General features: G+C 45.4%; 1 protein-coding gene across 1 annotated transcript in view; it reads left to right on the forward strand.

The window, feature by feature from the left end:
• cpamd8 (C3 and PZP like alpha-2-macroglobulin domain containing 8) overlaps positions 1–18,878 on the forward strand; it is a 507,250-nt gene extending 488,372 nt beyond the window's left edge. The window contains 4 exon segments of the mRNA XM_087975878.1: positions 12,659–12,871; positions 13,410–13,484; positions 18,704–18,838; positions 18,841–18,878. Of these exon segments, the coding sequence (XP_087832004.1) occupies positions 12,659–12,871; positions 13,410–13,484; positions 18,704–18,838; positions 18,841–18,878 (461 nt within the window).
• The last annotated feature ends 5,773 nt before the right edge of the window (positions 18,879–24,651 follow it).

The following is a 24,651-nucleotide window of genomic DNA, read 5'->3' on the forward strand; positions in this document are numbered from 1 at the left end:
GCTAGGTTTTTCTGAGAGTCTAAATAGAGTGGTGCTGGAAAAGCACAGCAGGTCAGGCAGCATCCGAGGAGCAGGAAAATCGACGTTTCAGGCAAAAGCCCTTCATCAGGAAGCTTTTGGCCTTTGCTCAGTGACTGAATACTCTACCCATAGTTAAGATGGTGTAAAGTTAAAATCTATCACTGAGACTGTTGGAGGTGCCTTTTTTCAGATAAACCAAGGCTGCTTCCCTCTACGGTGAATCTACAAAGATCTCAATTTTTTTGAATTGTGTCTTGTGCCAGTATTTCATTCTTCGACCATCACCACTAAAAACAAATGACCTAGTTGCTAATTACTTTGCTGTTTGTAGGAGATTGTTGTGGCTCCAGTGTTAAAGAAAGACCATACCTTTCATTGGTCAAAAACCACTTTGGGGCATCGTATTTAGAAAAGTCTGCACCACTGAATCTGTGCAAACTGTACCTTGAACATTGGGTGTGGATGAGTTTCAAAAATGTCAAACGCATCCTCAGAATTGCCTTCCCTCAGCTGCTGGTTTCAGGCAACTAACTTCAAACAAACACAAGGCCAGAAATTAAAATTCTGTGGACCTCATGCAGCTGAGGTGAAGTCGGGTTTGTACTGTGGCCCCTGAAAAAAACAATGCGGGTTATCCCATAACCATGCTAATTACAATCAGGGCTTAAGTCCTTGTGGATCTATAAATTTATAAAATTTATAACTACCCAAGCAAGTGGCACCTCCATTGGCTGCAGAGTTTAATCAGATTGGGACAGATTTACATGGACAGTTACCATTAGAAATGTGAACAAGAAATGCCCTTCATTGCTGCAAATAAATGTAAAAACCTAATTATTGAAGAAAAAAAGTCTGCTTGTGATTAAATACAAAGTAAATATAAGGGGCATTGGTTGGCTGTGATCACTTTCAACTTAGACAATTTTTTTTCTCTATTTCCCTTTGGTAAAGAAATTCCCGATTCTGGTCCGTTGCCAATCCCTGCCCTTTGACCCAGTGACAGGATGACAGCCCCTGTCCCCCACAGCCCTCCTGGGCTCCTGATAGTGAGCACATACCTGTGAGTGGGGCCTCTCTGCAGCTCGTTAAAGCTGACCAAAAGGAACGTTTATATAATCTCCTCAATCCCACTAACCCCCACCTTCTCTAATCATTGCCTGAAGATCTTGGTAAACAAGTCAAGCTGCTCCTGTACAGGCCTGTCCCCTGAATCCATTGGTAATTTACAGTTAGTCTCCATGAGAAGCAAGCTGTCAAACCAGACCCCTCTCAGCATGTTCAAGCCTGAAGGCAGTGTCTCACTGAGAGAATCATTTACAAGGCAGGCCTGGACCTCCTGATCACAGGTAGTTTATAGCCTGGCCTGGTGATGTTTTGTGGTATTCTGGTTTCTTTTAAACTTACCTCATAGCTGTCAACTGGGAACTAATGAAACACAGCCCTTTTATAATAACTACAAATTACTGCTGCACTGTCTGAGCGTGCCAGCAGCTGCTTCAAACCCTACAGTCAGAACATGGCATTGTTGCAGAATGAAAGGGGCATTCATTTTGAAACAAGCTCATTAAATTCACAAGGAAAGCACGATGTGGTCTTCAGTCCTCAGGCCCACTTTGCTCCGTGGTCAGTGCACACTGGCCCCAACTTGTGTGACACAGAGCAGCGTGGTCCAGGCTTAATGCATCAACTCTCCTCCCTCTAACATTTTTGTTAGTTCACAAAGACAAAGAGGTCCAGATTCAGTCAGCAGCCTTGTCAGGGGACAGCACCCTGTCTCTGGGTTTAAGCCAAACTGGTAGTGCCATCTTTCTGTTGAGATGTCACACACAAGTTTCATCTGCCCCTTCAGCTGGATGGAGAAGAACAACAGGAGGAGTTTCCAGTCACTTGGCCAACATTTAGTTATAGAGTCATGCAGCACAGAAACAGACCCTTTGGCCCAACGCATCCATGCTGACCAGGTTTCCCAAACTGAACTAGTCCCATTTTCCTGCATTGGACATGTATCTTTCCTGTCCATGTACCTAGTCTGTTAAATATTGTCATTGTACTTGTCTCTGTGTTCAATTATCAGATTTTTGTCATGCATCTGCTTGTGGGATCTTGCTGTGCATTTATTGATTGCCACAATTATGTTAAAATATTTGCTACTTTTGAAAAAGTGACTTGTTGGCTGTGAAGTGCTTTGGAGTGACCTGCAGTTGTCACAGGTGCTATTGAAATGCACAATCTTTCTTTCACCTTTTGGGCTGGCAGCTCTCTGCATGTTCATTGGGACATAGCGAGTTGAATCAGGCAGGGTTCCAGGTCCTAATCCTTGTCTTGACGGTGGCGATGCAGGATGAGGTTCTGTCTCGTTGTCTGCAATACATTGATCTAGCAAGAGTAGGCACTTACCAAAATCCTTCCAACCAAACCAACAATCACATCTTACATTTAGATAGTGCCTTTAATACTGGGAAATGCCTCTCAGGCATGTTCTAAGACAGAATTCGATGCTAAGCCACACCAGCAGATAAAGGACAAAAGACCAAAAACATTGTCAAAGATTTAGCCAAAAGGAGGTGCTTTTCAAGAAGTGTTTGGAACAGGGAGAGACAGAGACAGAGAGGATAAAGGAGGAAATTCCAGAGCTTGGGGCCCAGGCAGCAGAAGGCACAGCCACCAACAGTGGGACTGTTACATTCAGCAATGCTCAGAGTTGGAAGGTGCACTGATCTCGCAGCATTGTGGGGCTAGAGTGGGTCACAGAGGTGGGGGAGGTGTGGGGTGGTGGTGGAGTGAGGCCTCAGAAGGATGTGGAAATAAAAATTAAACCTTTGCAGTGATAGGGTGGGTGGGGGGGGGAGGTGGGGAAAGGAGACAGTGCAGGTCAATGAGTACAGGCCTGTGCTGGGGTTAATGGGCTTTGCTTGGTGCAGCAGAGGGAGGGGGCTCTGGAGATTAAGTGCATTCCTTGGTAAGTGAGCCGTCACGCACCTTAATCTCTTCTGGAGGGTCAGAGTCAAAGCAGATCGGTGCCGGGCAGAGCCTGCTGCAGCTGCCCCAATGATGTAACTGAGAAACTTTAGTTGGGTTTTAGAAATGCCCCTTGGGCATAATATAACAGTTCCTGTTGGCATGGCAACCGAGCTGCTCATAATAAAAGAATAAACAACTACTCTCTCGTGCAACCTCGAGACTTCCATCACCAGTTGCTAACATCTTTAAAACAGACAGGAGAGAATTTCATTCCCTCTTATATCACATCCCCAACAGCACCTTCCAAACCCACAAGCACTTCTATCCGGAAGGACAAGGGCAGCAGATACATGGGAACACCACCCCTGCAAACAAGTTCTCCTCCCAGAAGCCACACACCATCATGACTTGGAAATATATTGCCGTTCCTTCACTGTCACTGGGTTTCAATCCTGCCATTCCCTTCCTAAGGGCACTGTGGGTCTACCTAGAACACATGGACTGCAGCGGTTCAAGAAGGCAGCTCACCATCACCTTCATGAGGGCAGTTAGGCCCAGGCACTAAACCCTGGTCTCGCCAATGACACCCGTGTCCCGCGAATGAAGAAAAGGTAGTTGCAGGAAGGAGGTACTGTCCCTGGAGAAAATGCAGGGCAGATTCAGCAGAATGAAACTGGGTTCTAAAGGGTTACATGACGAGCTGCATGGGCTGTTCTCGTACTCCCTTAAATCAAGAAGATTAAGTGAAGATTGAAACAAGGGGTTTAGGTTTAAATTAAAACCAGGTCATTAGGGATGATGTCAGACAAAGGGGAGTGGAAATCTGGAACTGTTTCCCATTCCCAACCCCCCCCCATGCACATGATAAAGCTGTGGGTAGGTGGAGGGGCTGAATGAAATTTGCAGCTTTCATAGCTGTGACTGAGAGGCTTTTGTCAGATAAAATATTAAATCCACAAGCAAAGGCCAAATTCCAGTGACACTGGCTGCCTTCTCAAACCCAGTCTGTGTGAACATCTCAGCAGGGAAGCTCAACAGGTGATCTCAGTGAGGGAGGGACGCAAGTGAGGCCAAGAGTTATGTCATCCTCAGATTCTTCATCTTCCCTTCATTATGGGAACAGCAATCATTGTATCATTGGGTTCAGAGTGACTGGAAAAAGACAGTGGCCTATCTGGAGTTGGGATAATTAACTGGGGCAGAGACTTCGAATAGAACTAGGTCAAAGAGACTTGAACAAAAGGTTGTAGGGATAAACTGTAGCTGAACAATGTGATGGTTCAGGTACAGTTAAGGTATATTCCCTTCAAAGGGAAAGGTAGGACAGGTAAATCCAGATCTCCCTGGATGTCAAAGGAGGTAGATTCCTGATGAAGGGCTTTTGCCTGAAACGTCGATTTTCCTGCTCCTTGGATGCTGCCTGACCTGTTGTGCTTTTCCAGCACCACTCTAATCTAGACACTGATTTCCAGCATCTGCAGTCCTCACTTTTGCCTAAAGGAGGTAGAGATTAAATAAAGAAGAAAAAGTGTATTTATGACAGATGTCATTTAGAAAATTCAATTCAAAACCAACCTGAATACAAAATATTCACAGGGGAAGTGAAAACCCAATATCAGCAAAAAGGGACTATGATAAAAGACTGGGCGGTAACATAAAGGGAAATCCCAAAGTCTTCTGTAAGCACACAATAGTGAAGGGTGGTAAAAGGAAGATTAGGACTGATTAAGGAACAAAAAGGTATGAACAAATGGAATCCAAGGGCATTGCCGAGGCACTAAGTGAACATTTCAATCAGTTTTTACTGAGGAAGGAAATGTTAGCTTGGTAATAGTGAGAGAGGAGGAAATGCCATCACAACAAGGAAATATTGGTTGAGCTGTTAGAGTTGATGAGACATTAGCCAAGAATAGATGAAATGCATCTAAGGGTATTGAAGGAAGTGAGAGTGGAAATTGTAGAGGCAGCGATAATAATCTTCCAACCCTCCCTGGATTCTGGAGTTGTACCAAACATTCCTCCCTTTTTCTAAAGGAAAAGCCCAGCAATTACAGATCATTCAGTTTAACGTCCGCGGTAGGGATACATCTAGAAACAATAATTTGAGATAGAATTAATAGGCACATGGAAAATATGGGATAATTAGGGAGAGGCAGCATGGATTTCTTAAGAGAAAATTGTGTTTAATTTGTTAGAGTTCTTTGAACAGATAACAGAGAGGGTCAATGGGGAGTAATGCTGTTCACTTGGTGTTCATGGACTTGCAGAAGGTGTTCAATTACTGCAGCATTTCAGAATTGTGACAAAACTTGTAGACATCGAATAAAAAGGACATAGTAACACGGGATACAGAATGAAGGACAGGAAACAGGAATGATTAATCGTTATGTTTTGGGCTGAAGGCAGGTTTGTCAGGGAGTTCCCCAGGAGTTGTTTTGCTTTTCTTGATTTATATTAACGATCTCAACCTTGGCATGTACGGGATGATATCAGAGTTTGTGGGCAATAAATTTCTTGGAGAATTCTAACCTGGAAGGAGGACATTGTAGAATTTCGAAAGAACATCAACAAGTTGGTGAATTGGCAGCAGATGGAGTTCAGTGCAGAGAAGTGTGAGGTGAGACATTTTAGAAGAACCAAGGGAGACAGTGCAAAATGAAGGGACTACTCTAAAGGATTTGCAAGAGCTGAGAGACCAGAGAGGTTGCATGTATTTGAGGAAAGTTTCTTTCACCAATAGGGTGGTGGGAGTCAGGAATGCACTATCTGGGAGGGGAGTTGAGGCGGGAAACTGCTCAACACTTTTAAAAAGTACTTGATTGAATATGAATTATCACAGCATTCGAGGCTATAGTGCAGGCATGTGGGATTAGTGTAGATTAAGTGTAATTTTGACGGTACAGACACGGTAAACTGAAGGGCCTTTTTTGTGCTGTATGATTCATAAACTTCAGTTAGAAAGACAAATGGAGAAGTTGAAGCTGTTTTTCTTGGAGAGGGAAAAGCTGGGACAAGATTGGATAAATGCTTTCAAAATCATGAGAAGTCTGCAGAGACTAGATCAGGGGAACCTGTTCCCACTCATTAAAGGATTGAGAATCAGAGGGCATAGTTTGACTCAGCGAGTAGTTAGGGTCTGGCATGCTCTGCCTGGGAATGTGGTGAAACGTTCCCGAGGGACATTGAATGATGAATTAAGTCAAGTCAATGTGTAGGATTTGAGGGAACAGCACAATTCACCTAGCTGAAACAGCGTGTCCAGACCGGATGAGTCAAATGGCTACAATATGTTATCTTACACCATAATAATTTGCTGGATCTGAGCTCCGAAGTGGGGAAGTTTGCCGATGTTCAGCTCCATTTGCAACTTCTCCAATTCTGAAGCAGTCTGTGTCCAAATGCTGCAAGACCTGGACAGTATTCAGGTTTGCAGATGCTGGAGATCAGAGCTGAAAATGTGTTGCTGGAAAAGCGCAGCAGGTCAGGCAGCATCCAGGGAACAGGAGAATGAAGAAGGGCTTATGCCCGAAACGTCGATTCTCCTGTTCCCTGGATGCTGCCTGACCTGCTGCGCTTTTCCAGCAACACATTTTCAGTATTCAGGTTTGGGCTGACAATTGGCAAGTAACATATGTGCTGCACAAATGACCGGCAATTACTATCTCCAAGCAGAGAGAATGAATCTCCCACTATCAACATCCTGGGGTTACCATTGACCAGAAACTGGACTCACCATGTAAACACAGTAGCTATGAGATTAGCTCAGTCGCTAGGAATACTGTGGTGAGTAACTCACTTGACTTTCTCATGCCTCTCCACTACCTACAAGGCACAAGTCAGGAGTGTAATGGAATACCTCCCCACTTACCCAGCTCCAACAATACTCAAGGCCTGACACCATCCAGGGCAAAGCAGCTCGCTTGGTGGTACTACACTCCCTCCACAACCAACGCTCAGTAGCAGCAGTGTGTACTATCTATAAGATGCACTGCAGAAACTCTCAAAGGTTCCTCAGACAGCATCTACCATCTAGAGGGACAAGGGTAGCAGATACACAGGAACAAATTCCTCTCCAAGCCATTCACCATCCTGACTTGGAAGTATATTGCCGTACCCTCACTGTCACTGGGTCACAATCCTGGAATTCCCTCCCTAAGGGCATTGTGGGTCTACCTACAGCACATGGACTGCAGCGGTTCAAGAAGGCAGCTCACTCCTACCTTCTCAAGGGGTAATGAGAGCTGGGCAGTAAATGCTGGTCCATCCCGTGATGCCCACACCCTGTGAAAGAATCAAACCATATTCTCAGTTGTGAGCAGAAACTGTGTGGATGGGAAAGAGTTTGGCAATTCTTTGCCGCACCCTGAGGATGGTCTAGAATTGTGGTGCTTGCTCCCTGTTCCATGTAGCTTGGAGTGTGACCTGATTTTTGAGAAGGCGGTATCCTAGTTAAGTTGTGAAAAGTTTTGTCATTGCTTGACCTTTCTGCTGATTATGACAAGGTTCTTTCCTGTTGGGCACTTGTATCTGGGGCTGAAGGAGGGACAGTGGGTGATTGGTTATCAAGGCACCAGTGACAATGACTCTGTGAGCCAGACTAAGGGATGTTGACAAACTGATTTCCCTTCAATCCCTTCAGCAACATCATCTGAGGATTCTGTATCAATTGAAGGCTGACACCATTCAGTTCTACTCATGACCCATTCACTCAGCCACTCCAATCCAATCCAATACTGCTGATTGCTAGCCTGTTTATTCAACATCAGCTAGTCCTGAATTTCCTCCAGTTAAATCTTCTGAAGCTGAATCCAACGTCTTTGCACCTGCTACAAATTGCAATCCCTTGCCATCATCACTCTGGGTAACAGAGAGGCTATGTGAGCTGCCCTCAGAAGCTCTCCATACATCCACACCAACACTATGTCTGCCCACTGCATCATCTTCTCTAACTAGCTTCAGCTCTTCTACTGTGGAAGCCCTCATCCATGCCTTTATTATATCAAGACTGAACTATCTATTGGGGCTGCTCTCCCATATGATACCCTCTCAGGCCTTCAGCTTGTTCAAACCTCAACTAGCCTACATTGTAAATGCCCCCAAACCTTCTTTCGTCGTTACCTGTGGGCTCTTTAACCTACATTGACACCGAGACTAGCAACATTTTGAGATTAAAACTCTCTCATTTGTTCATATGGTCTTGGTGTGGTGATAGAACAAAGAAATTTACAGCACAGAAACGGGCCCTTCGGTCCTCCAAGCCTGAGCCGATCCAGATCCTCTATCTAAACCTGTCACCTATTTTCTAAGGATCTGTATCCCTCTGCTTCCTGCCCATTCCTGTATCTGTCTAGATACATCTTAAATGACGCTATTGGGCCCACCTCTACTGCCTCTGCTGGCAATGCATTCCAGGTACCCACCACCCTCTACATAAAGAACATTCCACACATATCTTCCCTAAACCTTTTCCCTCTCACTTTGAACTCATGATCCCAAGTAATTGACCTCCCCCACTCCGGGGAAAAAGCTTCTTGCTATCCAACCTGTCTATACCTCTCATGTAGATCTCAATTAGGTCCCCTCTCAACCTCTGTCTTTCTAATGAAAAGAATCCTAATCGACTCAACCTCTCTTCATAGCCAGCGCCCTCCATACCAGGCAACATCTTGGTGAACCTCCTCTGCACCCTCTCCAAAGCATCCACATCCTTTTGGTAATGTGGCGACCAGAACTGTACGCAGTATTCCAAATGTGGCTGAACCAAAGTCCTATACAACTGTAACATGACCTACCAACTCTTATACGCTGAAAATGTGTTGCTGGAAAAGCGCAGCAGGTCAGGCAGCATCCAAGGAACAGGAGAATCGACGTTTCGGGCATAAGCTCTTCCTCAGGAACCAACTCTTCAGGAACCTACCAACTCTTATACTCAATACCCCATCCGACGAAGGAAAGCATGCCGTATGCCTTCTTGACCAGTCTATCACCTTGCGTTGCCACCTTCAGGGAATAATGGACCTTGACACCCAGTTCTCCAATCTATCTATATTCTGCTGCATTCTCTGACAGTCCCCTTCAATATCTGCTACTCCACCAATCTTAGTAATCTGCAAACTTGCTAATCAGACCACGTATACCTTTCTCCAGATCATTATGTATATCACAAACAACAGTGGTCCCAGCACGGATCCCTGTGGGACACCACTGCTCACAGCTCTTCATTTGAGAAACTCCCTTCCACTCCTACTCTCTGTCTCCTGTTGCCCAGCCAGTTCTCTATCCATCTAGCTCGTACACCCTGGACCCCATGTGACTTCACTTTCTCCATCAGCCTACCATGGGGAACCTTATCAAATGCCTTACTGAAGTCCATATATGACATTCACAGCCCCTCCTTCATCTATCAACTTGGTCACTTCCTCAAAAGAATTCTATAGAGTTGGTAAGACATGACCTTCCCTTCACAAAACCATGCTGCCAATCACCAATAAGCCCATTTTCTTCCAAACGTAAATAGATCCTATCCCTCAGTATCTTCTCCAGCAGCTTCCCTCCCACTGACATCAGGCTCACAGGTCTATAATTATCTGGATTATCCCTAATACTCTCCTTAAACAAGGGGACAAAATTAGCAATTCTCCAGTCCTCTGGGACCTCACTCGTGTTAAAGGACGCTGCAAAGATGTCTGTTAAGGCCCCAGCTATTTCCTCTCTTGCTTCCCTCAGTAACCTGGGATAGATCCCATCCAGACCTGGGGACTTGTCCACCTTAATGCCTTTTAGAATACTCAGCACTTCCTCCCTCCTTACCCAACTTGACCTAGAATAATCAAAGATCTATCCCTAACCTCAACATCAGCCATGTTCCTCTCCTCGGTGAATACCAATGCAAAGTACTATTAAGAACCTCACCCATTTTCTCTGACTCCATGCCTAACTTTCCTCCTTTGTCCTTGAGTAGGCCAATCCTTTCCCTAGTCACCCTTTTGCTCCTTATATACAAATAAAAGGCGTTGGGATTTTCCTTAACCCTGTTGGCAAAATATATTTCATGAGCCCTGTTAGTCCGCTTAATTCCTCTTTTCAGTTTGGTCCTACTTTCCTGATATTCTTCCAAAGCTTCATCTATTTTCAGTTGCTTAGACCTTATGTCTGCTTCCTTTTTCCTCTTAGCTAGTCTCAATTTCATCTGTCACCCATGGTTCCTTAATCTTGCCATTTCTATCCCTCATTTTCACTGTGACATATCTCTCCTGCACTCTCACCAACCTCTCTTTAAAAGCCTCCCAGACATCAAATGTGGATTTACCCTTAAACAGCTGCTCCCAATCCACATTCCCCAGCTCCTGCCAAATTTTGCTACTGTTGGCCTTTCCCCCAGTTTAGCACTTTTTAGGACCACTCTAGTCTTTGTCCATGAGTATTTCAAAACTTACGGAATCACGATCACTGTTCCCAAAGTAATGCCCTACTGAAACTTCAACCACCTGGCTGGGCACATTCCCCAACACCAGGGCTAGTAATGACCTCTTCCTAAGTTGGACTACTTACATACTGCTCTATAAAACCCTCTTGGAGGCTCCTTAAACCTCTAACACTAAGTGAATCCCAGACAATGTTGGGAAAATTAAAATCTCCCATCACCATCCTGTTGTTCCTACATCTTTCCATAATCTACCTCCTACTCGCTGTTGGGAGGCCTGTAGTACAGCTCCAACATTGTTACCACACCCTTCCTATTTCTGAGCTTTGCCTATATTGCCTCACTGCTCAAGTCCTCCATAGTGCCCTCTTTCAGCACAGCTGCTATATCCGCTGTCCAGTAATGCAACTCCTGCTCCTCTTTTACCTCCATCTCTATCCACTGGAAGCATCCATATCCTGGAATGGAGAGATGCCAATCATGCCCTTCCCTCAACCAAGTCTCAGTAATAGCAATATCATACTCCCAGGTACTAATCCAAGCCCCAAGTTCACCTGCTTTACCTACTACATTTCTTACATTAAAACCGTGTACCTCAGACCACCTGTCCCTTTGCATTCATCATCTGCTCCCTCCCTACTCTTCCCATTAGTCATGCTAACTTCTTATCCAGTTCCTTACAGGCTTTAGTTACTACCTCCTTACTGTCCATTAGCCACCTCATTTGGTTCCCATTCCCCTGCTGGATTAGTTTAAACCCTGCCCAACAGGGTTAGCAAAAGCACCCCCAGGACATTGGTTCCAGTCCTGCCCAGGTGTCGACCATCTGATTTGTAAAAGTCCCACCTCCCCAGAACTGGTCCCCATGTCCCAAAAATCTGAATCTCTCCTTCCTGCAGCATCTCTCAAGCCTGATAAGATTGGATTGGATAAGCCTCATGCTCTAGGGAATTTGAATTCAGTAAAATCTGGAAGAAGAAGCTGGTATCATTGGTAATGTTATAATCACTGTTAATTGTCATAAAAACTCATTGGGTTTACTAATGTTGCCTGGTATGGGGCATTTTTAGGAATGAAAAAAGGTTGGATAGACTGGGTTTGTTTTCACTGGAACACAGGAGATTGAGGGGTGACCTGATGAAATTTTATAAGATTGTGAATGGCGTGAATAGAGTGGAAAGTATGAGGCTTTTCCGTGGATGGGTCAATTACTAGGGGACACAGGTTAAAGGTGCGGGGTTGGCGGGGGGGAGTTTAAAAGAGATGTGTGAGGTAAGTTTTTCACACAAAAGGTGGTGAGTGTCTGGAACGTGCTGCCAGAGGAGGTGGTAGTGAGAACAGACACAACAGCAGCTTTCAAGAAGCACCTGGATGAATAGGAAGGGAATAGAGGGATACGGATCCAGTAGGTGAAGACAGTTTTAGTATGGAAGGGCAAAATGTGACAGCATGGGCTTGGAGGGCTGAAGGGTCACACATGCAGATGACAAGCAACATGAATTCGACTGGGACAACACGACCATTATAGGGCAAGCCAAACAGAGAACAGCCAGGGAATTCCTAGAGGCATGGCACTCATCCACAGACTCTATCAACAAACACATCGACCTGGACCCAATATACCGGTCACTACAGCGGACAGCTGGAACTGACAACCAGAAGCGGCAGAGACAGGCCACTATAAATTCCGGAGGAAACATCACAGAAGCATTTCACAGGAGGCTCCCAAGCACTGAGGATGTCACCTAGACAGGGGACGAAACGTTTGCAAGACAAATTCCCAGCTCGGCGAACAGAACCACAACAATGAGCACCCGAACTACAAATCTTCTCCCAAACTTTGACCTTCCCAAAGTGCTGTAATTCTGGCTTCTTTAACCTCTTCACCCATTGGTCGTCAGCTTTCAGCTGTTCACCCCTACAATCCCATATTTAAATCTTTCTCTCTCTCTTTGTCTGCTCCTTCAAGTTGTTCCTTAAAAACAAACCTCTTTGACCAAGTTTTTGAACACTTGTCCCAATGTCAGCTTATGCAGCTCAGGGACAAATATTGTCTAGTGAAGCTCCTGTGAAGCACTTTGGGATGTTTTATTTCATTAAAGGTGCTATATTAATGCAGGTTTCTATGTTGGGGGCCAGCCCATCACTAAGCTGCCTACGTAGTTCACCTGGTCCATCAAAGGGTGAATGGGCAGGCTGTTCCGACTGCTTTGAGCTGATTAGCTTGTTTAATGTCTGTTCCATTTCTTCTAGGGTTTGTCCAGTCTGCGACCTGTAAGAATGTGTATGACTGTCTGGAAGAGGAACACTATGAGCTGTGCACATGTTACCGTGACTGTGGTTTCGATGGAAGCCCTGTTTGTGGCTCTGATGGGATTCTTTATCAGAACCAGTGTCAGATGGAGGCGGCAGCATGTCGAAACAATACCAGAATTGAACGGGTTACAGTGTCACAGTGCAGCCCCAGTAAGAGATCTTCCAATTTACTCTTTTTGGTTTCAATAGGGGTGGTAGAGGAACCAGTTTTTTACTTTTTGGGCCCAGAGCTCAATTTAATCTGAACTGTGGGACTGAATATCACAGTCAGCTGGAAATTGTGTCAGCATCAGAACCAAAAAGATCCACTAAATACTGACCACTTGACCAGATGGGTTTGGTCTCATCTTTTCAGCCTGCTCATCTCGGTCTCTGTATCACTCTATCTGACTGTGGGTTTCTTTCTGGTTGCCTTTCCCTCTGTCTCTCTTTCTCTCTCAGTTTGTCCATCTGTAGTTCCTCACATCTAATTGGGTCTCTTTCTGCTTCTCTCTAGCTCTATCGCTCATGCACTCTCTCACTATCTTACTCTCTCTCTCGCTCTATCACTCGCTCTTTCGCACTATCTCTTGCACTCTCTCTCTCGCTCTCTATTTTTCTCCCTCGCGTGGGTGGTTTTGAGTTTGGTCTTTAAGGTGCACACACTGCAGGATGAGGCTTGACATCTGCCTCTTGTTTCTTCACACAGCGGAGAGCGTCCCTCCAGAGACAGAGGCTGTGGTGTCACCGATGACATTGGACTTGAGAGAACAGAGACAGCCAGGTAGTTGTAAACCACAGTGTATGAGCTTGTGGTGAGGGTCCCAGTGGGACAGGCAGCTGCTGAATGCCTCATTGGGCACTGGCTGTGTGCCCAGACTGGGACGGGCGGAGCAGCTGGGGGAGCAGGGAGGCTTCCTCAGCTTCATTCCAGAGATAAGGCTGGAGCTTGCCAGCTTCCCCCAGACAACCCACTGCATTCAGACCAGTCTGTCCCCAGGGTGGAACCTGTAGCCTCACCCCCTTCACCATCCCCAGGATGGAGCTCATGCTGTGCACCCCCTCCCCCCACCCTGCCCGGGCAGTCATCTGCAGCAGTGACAGCGAGTTCTTTGTGAACAATCGCAGTGCAGCTTTCAAAAAATCCGACAATAAACAGATTTAAACAGTGTGATTCCGGCTCAGTGGAAAGGCTGGGGAAGCCAGGATTGTTCTCTATGGAGCTGAGAGGATTAAAGGGAGTTTTAATGGAGCTGCTTAATATCAAAGGGTTTCGGTGGCGTTAATGAGGAGAAACTGTTTCCAGTGACCAGAGGGACACAGGTGGAGGAGAATTGGCTAAGGAACCAGAGGAAGGTGTGGTTTTTGTGTTACACAGCGAGTTCTTGTTATCCAGAACATGCTGGCTGAAAGGGCATTAGAAGCTGATTCAGTAATAATGCTCAAAAGAGAAAATGGAGAAATAGTTGAAATGTGAATCATGGGGAAAGTGCAGAGGGAGTGAGACTAACTGGAAAGGTCTTTCAATAAGCCAGCACCAGTAGAGCAGGCCAAATGGCCTCCTGCATTGTACAAACCTCAGAGACAGTGGGAATCCAGGTCAACACCAGCTGTTAGTGTGAGCAGTTTGTTTGTTAATGGGAGGCTACGAGGCTGTGTCTGACTCTGTCAGTATCTGCACTCCTCCATGTGATGTTTCAGTGATAATCCTTCTCTGCCTGTGTGGGGTCCAGTGTGGAAGCACAGAGTCTCTTCTCTGCGTTCCTTCCATCCATTAGTTAATCTGTCTCCACCTGCACAGCCCCAGACACTCTTTTAACCAAACCCTACCAATTTAGACATTTTTAAGTGTTCGGAAACTTTTGTTGTCAGTCAGGTGGAAAGGAAACAATGATTAATTTAAAGGGTTTTTTGTTTTAATTTTTTTGGATAATTACATTGCCTGTAAACACAGACTCGAGACAATTCTTTTTAAAAGATCAAAGCTCTGCTCTAATAACAGTTTCACAGAATGATGGCTCCTTCTAAACATATTCTCTATGTTTCTTTGAAAGTGTCTTCACAAAGCAGTGCCCAGCTTTGCCGTCACTGGTGGATTTATCCAGATGTGTTGCCTGGCATGGAGCCATCTCACTCGCTGTGTCCCCGAATCCACTGCCAAGCCTCTGGGAGTGGTTGCAATGCATTTTGTAGATGGTACACGCTGCTACTGACCAGCGGTGGTGGAGAGAGTGGTGATGGCTCATTGAGCAGGCTACGCCCATAGAGACATTTGAATGAGGTGCAGAACTAAACCATTCTAATCCTCTTGTGCACACTGTCCTTAAATACGATTACAGCTTCTCTGATGGTAACCTCAAATTGACATTTCCACCTACCTCTGATCATCTTTCAACCTCTCGCTTACCAAGAATGTAGCTCCCTCTGCCTTAAAAATATTCACAGACTCTGCTACCGCCCCTTTTTCAGGAAGACTGTTCCAAAGGCTGACCATCCTTCGAAAACAAAAATGTAACATCTCTGTTTTAAATGGGAGCTCCTTGTTTTTAAACATCCTTTCAACGTCCACCCAGTCCAGTCCCTCAGGATCTTGTTCGTTTCAATTAATTCACCTCTGACTCTTCTAAACACCAGAGAATACAAGCCCCATTCTCTCCCGCCTCTCCTCATAAGGTAATCCATTCATTCTACGGATTAGCCGAGTAAACCCTCTCTGAACGCTTCATTAAATAACAAGACCTGAACTCCAGTTGTGGTCTCACCAATACTGTATATAACTGAAACATAACTTCCCTACTTCTGGAATCAATTCCCCATGTGATAGATTATCACATTTTATTAGCTTTCCTCATCATTTGCTTTTTTTTGTCCTGGATGGTGTCGAACTTCTTGAGTGTTGTTGGAGCTGCCTCCATCCAGGCAAGTGGGGAGTATTCCATCACACTCCTGACTTGTGCCTTGGAGATGGTGGACAGGTTTTGGGAATTCTGCAGGATTCCTAGTCTCTGACCAGCTCTTGCAGACACTGCACGTATACGGTGAATCCAGTTGAGTTTGTAGTCAGTGGTAGTGAAATGACTCCTTGATGCCACACTTGGTTCATGTGCAGCCTTGATATCAAGGGCTCACTCTTGCCTCACCACTGGAATTCAGCTCTTTTGTCCATTTTGGATGAAGAAATTAAGCTATAAAGAGAGACTAGATAGGCTTGCATTGTTTTCTTTAGAGTAGAGAAGGCTGAGGGAACACACGACAGAGATGTATAAGGTTATGAGGGGTATGAGCAAGGTGAAGTTAGAGTAGCTGTTCCCCTTGGTGGAGGGATCTATCGTGAGAGGGCATAGTTTAAGGTAAGGGGCAAGAGATTCAGAAACATTCAAGGATATGGGACAAGTGCAGGAAATTGAGATTAGCATGCCTTTAGTAGAAGTTATATTGATACAGACTCAATGAGACAAAGGGCCTTTTCTGTGCTGTATGAATCTGTGTTTGAACAAAGGAGGTAATGAGGTCAGGAGCTGAGTGGCCTTGGTGGAACCCAAATGGGCGTCACTGAGCAGGTTATTGCTGAGAAGGTGCTGGTGGATAGCACATTGATGACACCTTCCATCACTTTACTCACAATGAAGAGTAGACTGATTGGACAGTAATTGGCCAGGCTGGATTTATCCTGCTTTTTGCCTACAGGACATACCTGGGCAATTTTCCACATTGTCGGGTTGATGCCAGTGTTGTAACTGTACTGGAACAGCTTGGCTAAGGGAGCAGCAAGTTCTGGAGCACAAGATTTCTTAATGGTAACAAGAGTGTAAACAGAGGTACAAAAGTCTCACAAACAGTAAAGGTAATGAGAAGGCTGATGAAATATTGCCTTTAGCCTGGTGGTAACTGCATTAATGGCGTGAATGTTTTACTGGAATGAAACCTCTGGGAAGACTCTTTCTGGAGGGTTTAGTTCTAGAACCTGCCCCTCAGGGAGGAGATACTGACCTTGGAGGAGTGCATGTTGACCAGAATGATCCCATGGCTGAAAGGGTTAAATTATGAAGGGAGGTGAGGCGGATATTCTCTAAGTGTTTCAATTATTTTAAAAAAAAGGATGTAATAGACAGAGTGATTAAGAAGGCATTTGGCATTCGTACCTTCACTACTCAGTCCTTTGTGAATACAGGTTTGGGATGTTATGTTGAGGTTGTACAGGACATTGGTGAGGCCTCTTCTGGAACACTGTGTCCAGTTCTGGTCACCCTGGTATAGGAAGGATATTATTAAACTGGAGAGGGTTCAGAAAAAAATTCCCAGGATGTTGCTAGATATAGAAGGTTTGAGTTACTAGGAGAGGCAGGATAGACTGAGACCTTTTTCACTGTACCGTAGGAGTTTGAGAGGTGACCTTATAAAGGTTTATAAAATCATGAGGCGTATAGATAGGGTTAATGATAGTTGTCTTTTCCCTGAGATGGGCGATTTCAAGGCTGGGCGGCATATCTTTAAGGTGAGAAGAGAAAGACATATAAAGGGCATGAGTGGCAAAGGGTTTACACAATGGTTTGTATGTGGAGTGAACTTCGAGGAAGAGGTGGATGCAGGTACAATTACGTTTAAAAGACATTTAGATAAGAACATGAAGGGGAAAAGTTTGGAAGGATATGGGTCAGGAGCAGATAGGTGGGACTAGTTCAGTTTGGGATTATGGTCAGCATGGACTGGTTGGGCCGAAGGGTCTGTTTCTGTACTGTATGATCCTGAGACTGAGAAACTATTGCTTCTCTGGGGTGAGTCCAGACCAAAAGGGAGCAGAACCTTTAACATTCAAACCAAAATGTTGGCTATTCTTGGGGGTTGGGACGGGGGTGGGGGAGGGTGTTGGGGTTGGGGTTGGCAGAGCTCCAGACTCCTCTAAAAGCTGTGAATGCCCCAGAACAGCCAAAACTTGCAGGATTGTGACTGATGGCAGTGAACATCACTATAGTCCCTGAGGCCTCACAGGCTGCACCTTCACTACAGAGAGACGGAAACAGAGTCATACAGGGAGAGGGGGAGATGACTGAGAGTGTCCCTGCCTCAGCTGAGGAATGTGGTTGGTGAGGTGGGGCCATCGCAGTCAGATCTTTATTGGTTAAAGTACTGAGGGACATGAACCAGAAGTTCATTTTGGAACAGCCATGAACTCAGATAATGGCCTGAGCTCTGCTCAGCCCCACAGGCAATTGAGGACACCAAAAATAACTTCAGCATCATTTGAAAAAGTCGGATTCTGGTCAGCAGATGATGCCTGAGATTAGTGTCACTGCGCTGGAATAATGTATTCTGTTCAGGAGTGAGACAGAGGGCAATCAATATCGTTCCTTCAACTCAGCCAAACGCATATCGCCATGTAAACAAACATCATGTTTACTCGGAGCTGCAAATGGCTCGGGTTCGTCTTGTTGACTGTTTCACAGGATTCCCCATTTTGTCCTCACACCAACTCCGCATGGAAACTGTTGGCCCCAAGCTGTAGCACGGGCACCACCTGGAGGTTGAGGAAACACACTGCAACTACTCAAAACACTGCCATTTTCACAAATTATGTCTTTAATTTCAATATTAAGAATACTTTAAAAATTGCACCGGTCAATAATCTGTTTTGTTAAATCCCCATCTGTCTAACAAATTCATTCTACTGCGATCTTCTCCCTCTCTTACTATAAACTTTCTCTGCCTCTTCTCTCTCTCTGACCCTGCTCTTTCTCTCTCACCTTACCTCTCTTCTTTCTCCATCTGTTGCTGTCTTGCCCGATGTCTACTTCCTCCTTCTGTCACACTCCTTTGTTCACATCCTGTATTGATCTCTACCTCAATCCCTTTTCCATTTTCCATTCCTCTTTATGTTTTACTCTATCTCCCATTTGTTACCATTTCCCAATCTCTTCCCCTCTCTTCCTCACTCCCTCACCTTCCCTTTCTCGGCTACTTATCTGTCTTTCTGTCCTATCCCCCTTTCCTGACCCTCTCTCACAGCCACTGTCACCGTACCACAAGCAGAACTTTCCTATTATTCCTACGGAATGAGTTACGAGTATGATCCAGAGTTTGAGTTCGATGTGGACGAAGAGTCGGAAATGAATGAAGATCAGACAGAGCGACCAAGTCAGGGAGAAGAGGGAGAACAGACAAAACCTTCAGTGAAAAGTGAATGGTAATGGCCACAAATGGTTAGCAAATATCAGTCCCACACCCTCTGATGTGGACCACACTCAATTGATCAGACTCCATGTCACAACACTAGTTATTTGTTTAGTTTTGAGTAAATGTAGAGAGTGGGAGCAGTATGTATGTCTGTGCACAGTCAATATTCCAACACCCTGCACTGGATCCTTCAGCTTTGCTAACAGTCTGGCTTCGAGCCAATCAGGTTGATAGGATCGAGTGTGACACTGAGGCTGACAGGAGCCTTTGATCTTATATCAGTGTTATCACCGAAATCGCCCAGGTCCATCTCCCGAACATCATCTGAATTGGCCTCGGCTCATCAGCTGCTGACTCCATCAACTGTGCTTCTTTTGCTCTTGAGACTTGACAGTTCTAACTGCTCTGCCACATTTGAATGTCCGTAAACCTGTGGTCACCCAAAACTCTGTTCGACAAATTTTAACTTGCACTGAGTTTGATGTGACCATTCCCCCTGCTCTGACTCTTTTCAAATTCTTGTTGTTACTTTCAAATCCCTTCACAGCCCCCTCAGTGCCTCTTATTCAGAGGGGCTTTGGCCTAGTGGAACTGTTGCTAAACTATTAATCCAGACCAGAAACTCATCTAATGTTCCCAGAACCTGGGTCTGAATCCCATCATGGCAGAAGGTGGAATGTGAATTCAGTAAAAATCTAGAATTAAGGATCTCCTGATGAGAATTAAACCATTGCGTATTGTTGGGAAAAACCCATCTGGTTCATGATTGTCCTTCAGGGAAGGAAACTACCATCCTGATCAGGCCTGGCCTACATGTGAATCAGGACCCACAGCAATGGGCAACACCCCCATCCCGTGAATGAATTTTTAAAAAGCTGCAGAACCTTCCAGGATAGCTGTGCTGATTCCAGCCTCTTGAGGGTCCCCAATTCTCATTTTGGTGGCAGTGGCTTTAGTTGTCCAGGCTCCAAGCTCTGAAATCCACCCCCCCCCCCCCCAACCACTTAAACTTCCATCTCCTTTAAGATGCTAGAGGGAAATGGGCCAGCGGTGGCAAATGGGACTAGATTAATTTAGGAATCTGGTCGGCCCAGACAAGTTAGACCAAAGGGTCTGTTTCCGTGCTGTCTGACACAATGCTGCTTACAATCTTTGTCTTTGTCTAAGGTTTTGCCACTTGTCCATCTCTTCATGACTGTTATGTTCCATTTGAAAACCCTCCTGTGAAGCAATTTGGGATGTGTTATTATTTAAGATGCTATATAAATGTAGTAGTTATGTTGCGAGTACCCTGAATGTCTGATAAACCGATGTGTTTTCATCCCTAACAGATTCCCAATGTCAGGCCCAGGATGAGGAGCAATGGGAGAAGGTGGATATGTGTTTATTTGTTACAAAGGAGTGAGCACTGCTGCTGAGGACAACATGATATTATCTGCACCCAACTATTAAATAGACTAGACATATTTATCCTTTAGTATTGTTTAAACTGAGCAGGCGCATTAGTGGAATCTGGTATTTATATTTTGTAATTATGTGTTCTAATTTTCACTCTGTGATATTTATATTTCTGTTTTAGTTAAAGCCCCTCTTTCTTGTTGTGGCTGTTTCTCCTAGAGCTGGATCAAAGGTCGACTTCCTAATGTGTATTATTTAATTTTTTAATTATTTACAATCTCTCTTTCCCAATGGAGGATGATTGTGCTGGAGAGTGGAGCAGTGAACTGTCTGTAGCTTTTGAACAGATGTCGCAAGAGCAAAGTTCCAGCCTTCCCATCAGGTCTCTCTCCTCCACCCCCCCCCCCCCCCCACCACCACCACCACCACACACTTCCCAGTTTGAGATTAAAAGGCAGCTGGATGGTGTTTTGCTCCCTTCTTGTCCCCCACTCCCCAGGCCCTCTGTTAAAGGAATTAATCCCCTGCTCCAAAGTCTTCTGTTTTGCTGCTGGAAGTTGCAACTGGGCTCACAATGGGACTGTGTCTGCTGGGGTGATGGTCTCCAGGGTTGATCAGCTGCCTTTGTCTGGGCTGACGTACACGGTGTGCAATGGAAGGAACATGAGGTTAGGGTTGTGTGGAGCTGAGGACATCATATTTTCCAATAATAAAGGTGACAATCTTCCCAAAAACACATTGGCTCTTTGTTTAACTTTGTGTTTATACCAATTCACTTTTCACCTGCATCCAACACATTGACTTACTGACAGACAACACTAGAGGGGGTCATAGCATCAAGAGAATACCATTCAGCCCATCAAAACTGCTTGACCATTCAGTTAGATGGTGCAGTTGAGCTGTAAATCCTGCACGCTTGCGCTCCCTACAGTTAACCTTTTGTAATCACCCACACTGCCACCTGGTGGTACTGACAACACCATTAACACGAACTTCCCATCCTGCAGCTTCTCTCCTGAGCTGCCGTTTTGGATAGGGCAGCCCAGTTGATCCCACTCCCCTCCTCTTTCCCTATTGCCTTGGAATTTGTTCTGCTTCAAATATTTACCCATTTTCATTCAAATACTAAGTTTACCTAATTCGAAATTTATCCCTTAAACAATGTGACTGCAAACAAATATCCTGGCGGTTACCATTGACCAGAAACTCAACTAGGCAAGTCATATAAATACCGCATCTGAAGGAGCAAGTCAGAAGCTCGGAATCTTGCAGCAAATATAACGGAATACTGCCCACTTGCACTCCCCACTCAGTAACAGCAGTATGTACCATTTACAAGATACGCTGCAGAAATTCACCAAAGATCCTGAGACAGCATCTTCCAAACATATGATCATTTCCACCTAGAAGGACAATGGCAGTAGATAAATGGGAACACCACCCCATGCAAGATCCCTCCAAGCCACTCACCATCCTGACTTGGAAACATATCACTGTTGCTGGGTCAAAATTCTAGAATTCCCTCCCTAATGGCAGTGTTTGTTCTTACACCACAGACTCTAACAGTCTGGCAGCTCACCAATGTCTCCAGGGCGATTAGGGATGGGCAATAAATGCTGACCCAGCCAGCAACACCCATATCCTTTGAAAGAATTTTTTTAAAAAACCTTTTAGTACTCTGCCCTAATATCTCTTAATGTGACTCAATGTTTAATTGCTCCTGTGAAGCACTTTGGGATGTTTTACTATTAAAATCACCATTTAAATAATTGTTCTCACTAAAATATATTACTTCCCTACATTTCTGTGTTCAATTCAGTTTTCCTATTTCATCAATTAATTTACATCTTTCTGAAGTTTGTTATCATCCTCTGTGTTACATTTTCTGAGTTTTCTATCAACTGAAAATTTTGAAATGTAGTTCTGTCTATGAATAAGTGAGAAAAAGAGCCTGGATTCCAACACTCGCCTTTGGGGACCATCGCTGGATCCCTCCAGCCTGAAACACAACCATACACCCCACCCTCTGCTTTCTGTCCTTCAGCCCAACTGCAGTGACTAGCCCTTTAATCCCATGGGCTTCAGTTTTGCCGTTATTACTGGGTAGTTGTTAAATGTCTTTTTAAAAGCCGTGTGCATGTGAATGTGAGCGCTAGACTGGGTCCATTGCCAGAGAGAAGAAGCTGAGAGCACTGGGTCTGGGGTAACTGCATTCCTGCTAGCCATTGCAACAAGTGAGGGGCCGAATTATCCCAGCAGGGAAACATGGAGAGGTTCAAAGAAGTCACTTTTGCTGAAGCCTCTTTAGCTGGAGTGGGGCTGTTGGAAAATGGAGTTTGGGGTAAATACCTCTGGGTGGGTGTGGTCCCTTGCCTGGGTCCACTTAGCCCAGGCCAGGCAGTGGAGGGGCACTGCCCCAGGGGAGGGGGGGCGGGTAAGCGGAGCTGCTGGGGCCGGCCCCCCCAATTAGCATTCCCTTACCCCCGGGGTTGGATTGTTTCAGCAACTGCTGGGGGAGGGGGTTATAGTGAAGAGAGGCAGCTACCAGGGAACATTGTTGAGAGTGTGGTGCTGGAAAAGCACAGCAGGTCAGGCAGCATCCGAGGAGCAGGAAAATCAACGTTTTGGGCCGGAGCCTTTCATCAGATTCTGATTCCTGATGAAGGGCTTTTGCCCCGAAACGTTGATTCTCCTGCTCCTCGGATGCTGCCTGACCAGTTGTGCTTTTCCAGCACCACACTCTCGACTCTGATCTCCAGACCTCACTGTGTTCCAGGGAACATTGCCCAGTGGGCAAGGCTTCAGCAGTCCAATAGCCAACTCTGCTTGCTGCAGGTGAATAACATGGAAGAACCTGCTGGGTTTGCCAGTTTGTTTTTCTGGACTGTGAAGAGGATGGGTCATTTCCCCTCTTAATATGAGGCAAGAGTCAACAAAGATACCCTCACCCTGCAAAGGCTCCATGTCATAGCAGCGAGGATTAGACATCACACCGTCAGGGAGTGGGGAAACTCTCACTGGGTACAGGGTCCCCTCTCCTCTCATGAAGGGATTGACACTGGGATACAGGGTCCCCTCTCCTTTCCAGAAAGGGCTGACTCACTGAGTTGTGAAGAAGTTATTAGCCTTAAACATTCACTCTATTTCTCTCTGTACAGATGCTGTCAGACCTATTGAGTTTCTCCAACAATTTCTGTTTTTATTTCCAGTATCCACAGGGTTTTGCTTTTATTTGAGTGTAAAAGTTTTGATGGATTTCACTGATGGTTAAACACTGGAGCCCCTGCTACGTTCCCAACATTCAGTTCCGAGATCAGCCAGAACAGCAAAGGAGTGCCAGAATTTGCAGCTAAAAGGATCTGAGACTGAACCTCTCTTGGAACCAAGCATTAACCCGGTGGGGTCTCATCAATGCACTGTCTTTCTTCCCAGTCATTGCACTGAAGTGTTATTCATGGTCACAAGAGAAAACAGGTGGGGTAGGAATGGGAGCAGCTGTAGGCCATTCAGCCCATCAAGCCTGCTCCATTCAGTATAATCATCAGCAGAGGTCACATGACACCAGGTGATAGTCCAACAGGTTTCTTTGAAATCACAAGCTTTCAGAGCGCTGCTCCTTTGTCAGGAGTCCATCTGATGAAGGGGCAGTGCTCTGAAAACTTGTGATTTCAAAGAAACCGGTTGTACGAGAATCTGGTGTCATGTGACCTCTGATCTTGTCCACCCCAGTCCAACAGCAGCACCTCCACAGAATGATCATGGCTGACCATCCAGGATAGTTGTGTCTCTGCTTTCTCCCCACACACTTTAGCTCTAACAACGATGTGCCTCCTTCTTCAAACCTTGAATGTTTTGGCCTCAACTGCTTTCTGTGACAGAGAATTCCACAGGCTCCCCACTCTCTGGGTGAAGACATTTCTCCTCATCTCAGTCCAAAATAGCCTATCCTGTATCCTTCAACTGTGACCTCTGATTCTGTACTCCCTGGTAATTGGGAACATCCTTCCTGCATTTACTCTGTTTAGTCCTGTTCGGATTTTATGAGATCCCTCCTTATTTTTCTAAACTCCAGTGAATATAGTCCAAACCCATCAAGTTTCTCTTTATATATCAGTCCTGCCATTCACAGGAATCAGTGGTGCTGGAAGAGCACAGCAATTCAGGCAGCATCCGAGGACAGGCAAAATCGACGTTTCGGGCAAAAGCCCTTCATCAGGAATAAAGGCAGAGAGCCTGAAGCGTGGAGAGATAAGCTAGAGGAGGGTGGGGGTGGGAGAGAGTGGCATAGAGTACAATAGGTCAGTGGGGAAGGAGATGAAGGTGATAGGTCAGGGAGGAGAGGGTGGAGTGGATAGGTGGAAAAGGAGCTGGGCAGGTCGGAC

Source organism: Chiloscyllium plagiosum, unplaced genomic scaffold, assembly GCF_037043375.1.
Source record: "Chiloscyllium plagiosum isolate Xiang-an unplaced genomic scaffold, Cpla_swu_hap1 HiC_scaffold_28, whole genome shotgun sequence".
Taxonomy (NCBI): Eukaryota; Metazoa; Chordata; class Chondrichthyes; order Orectolobiformes; family Hemiscylliidae; genus Chiloscyllium; species Chiloscyllium plagiosum.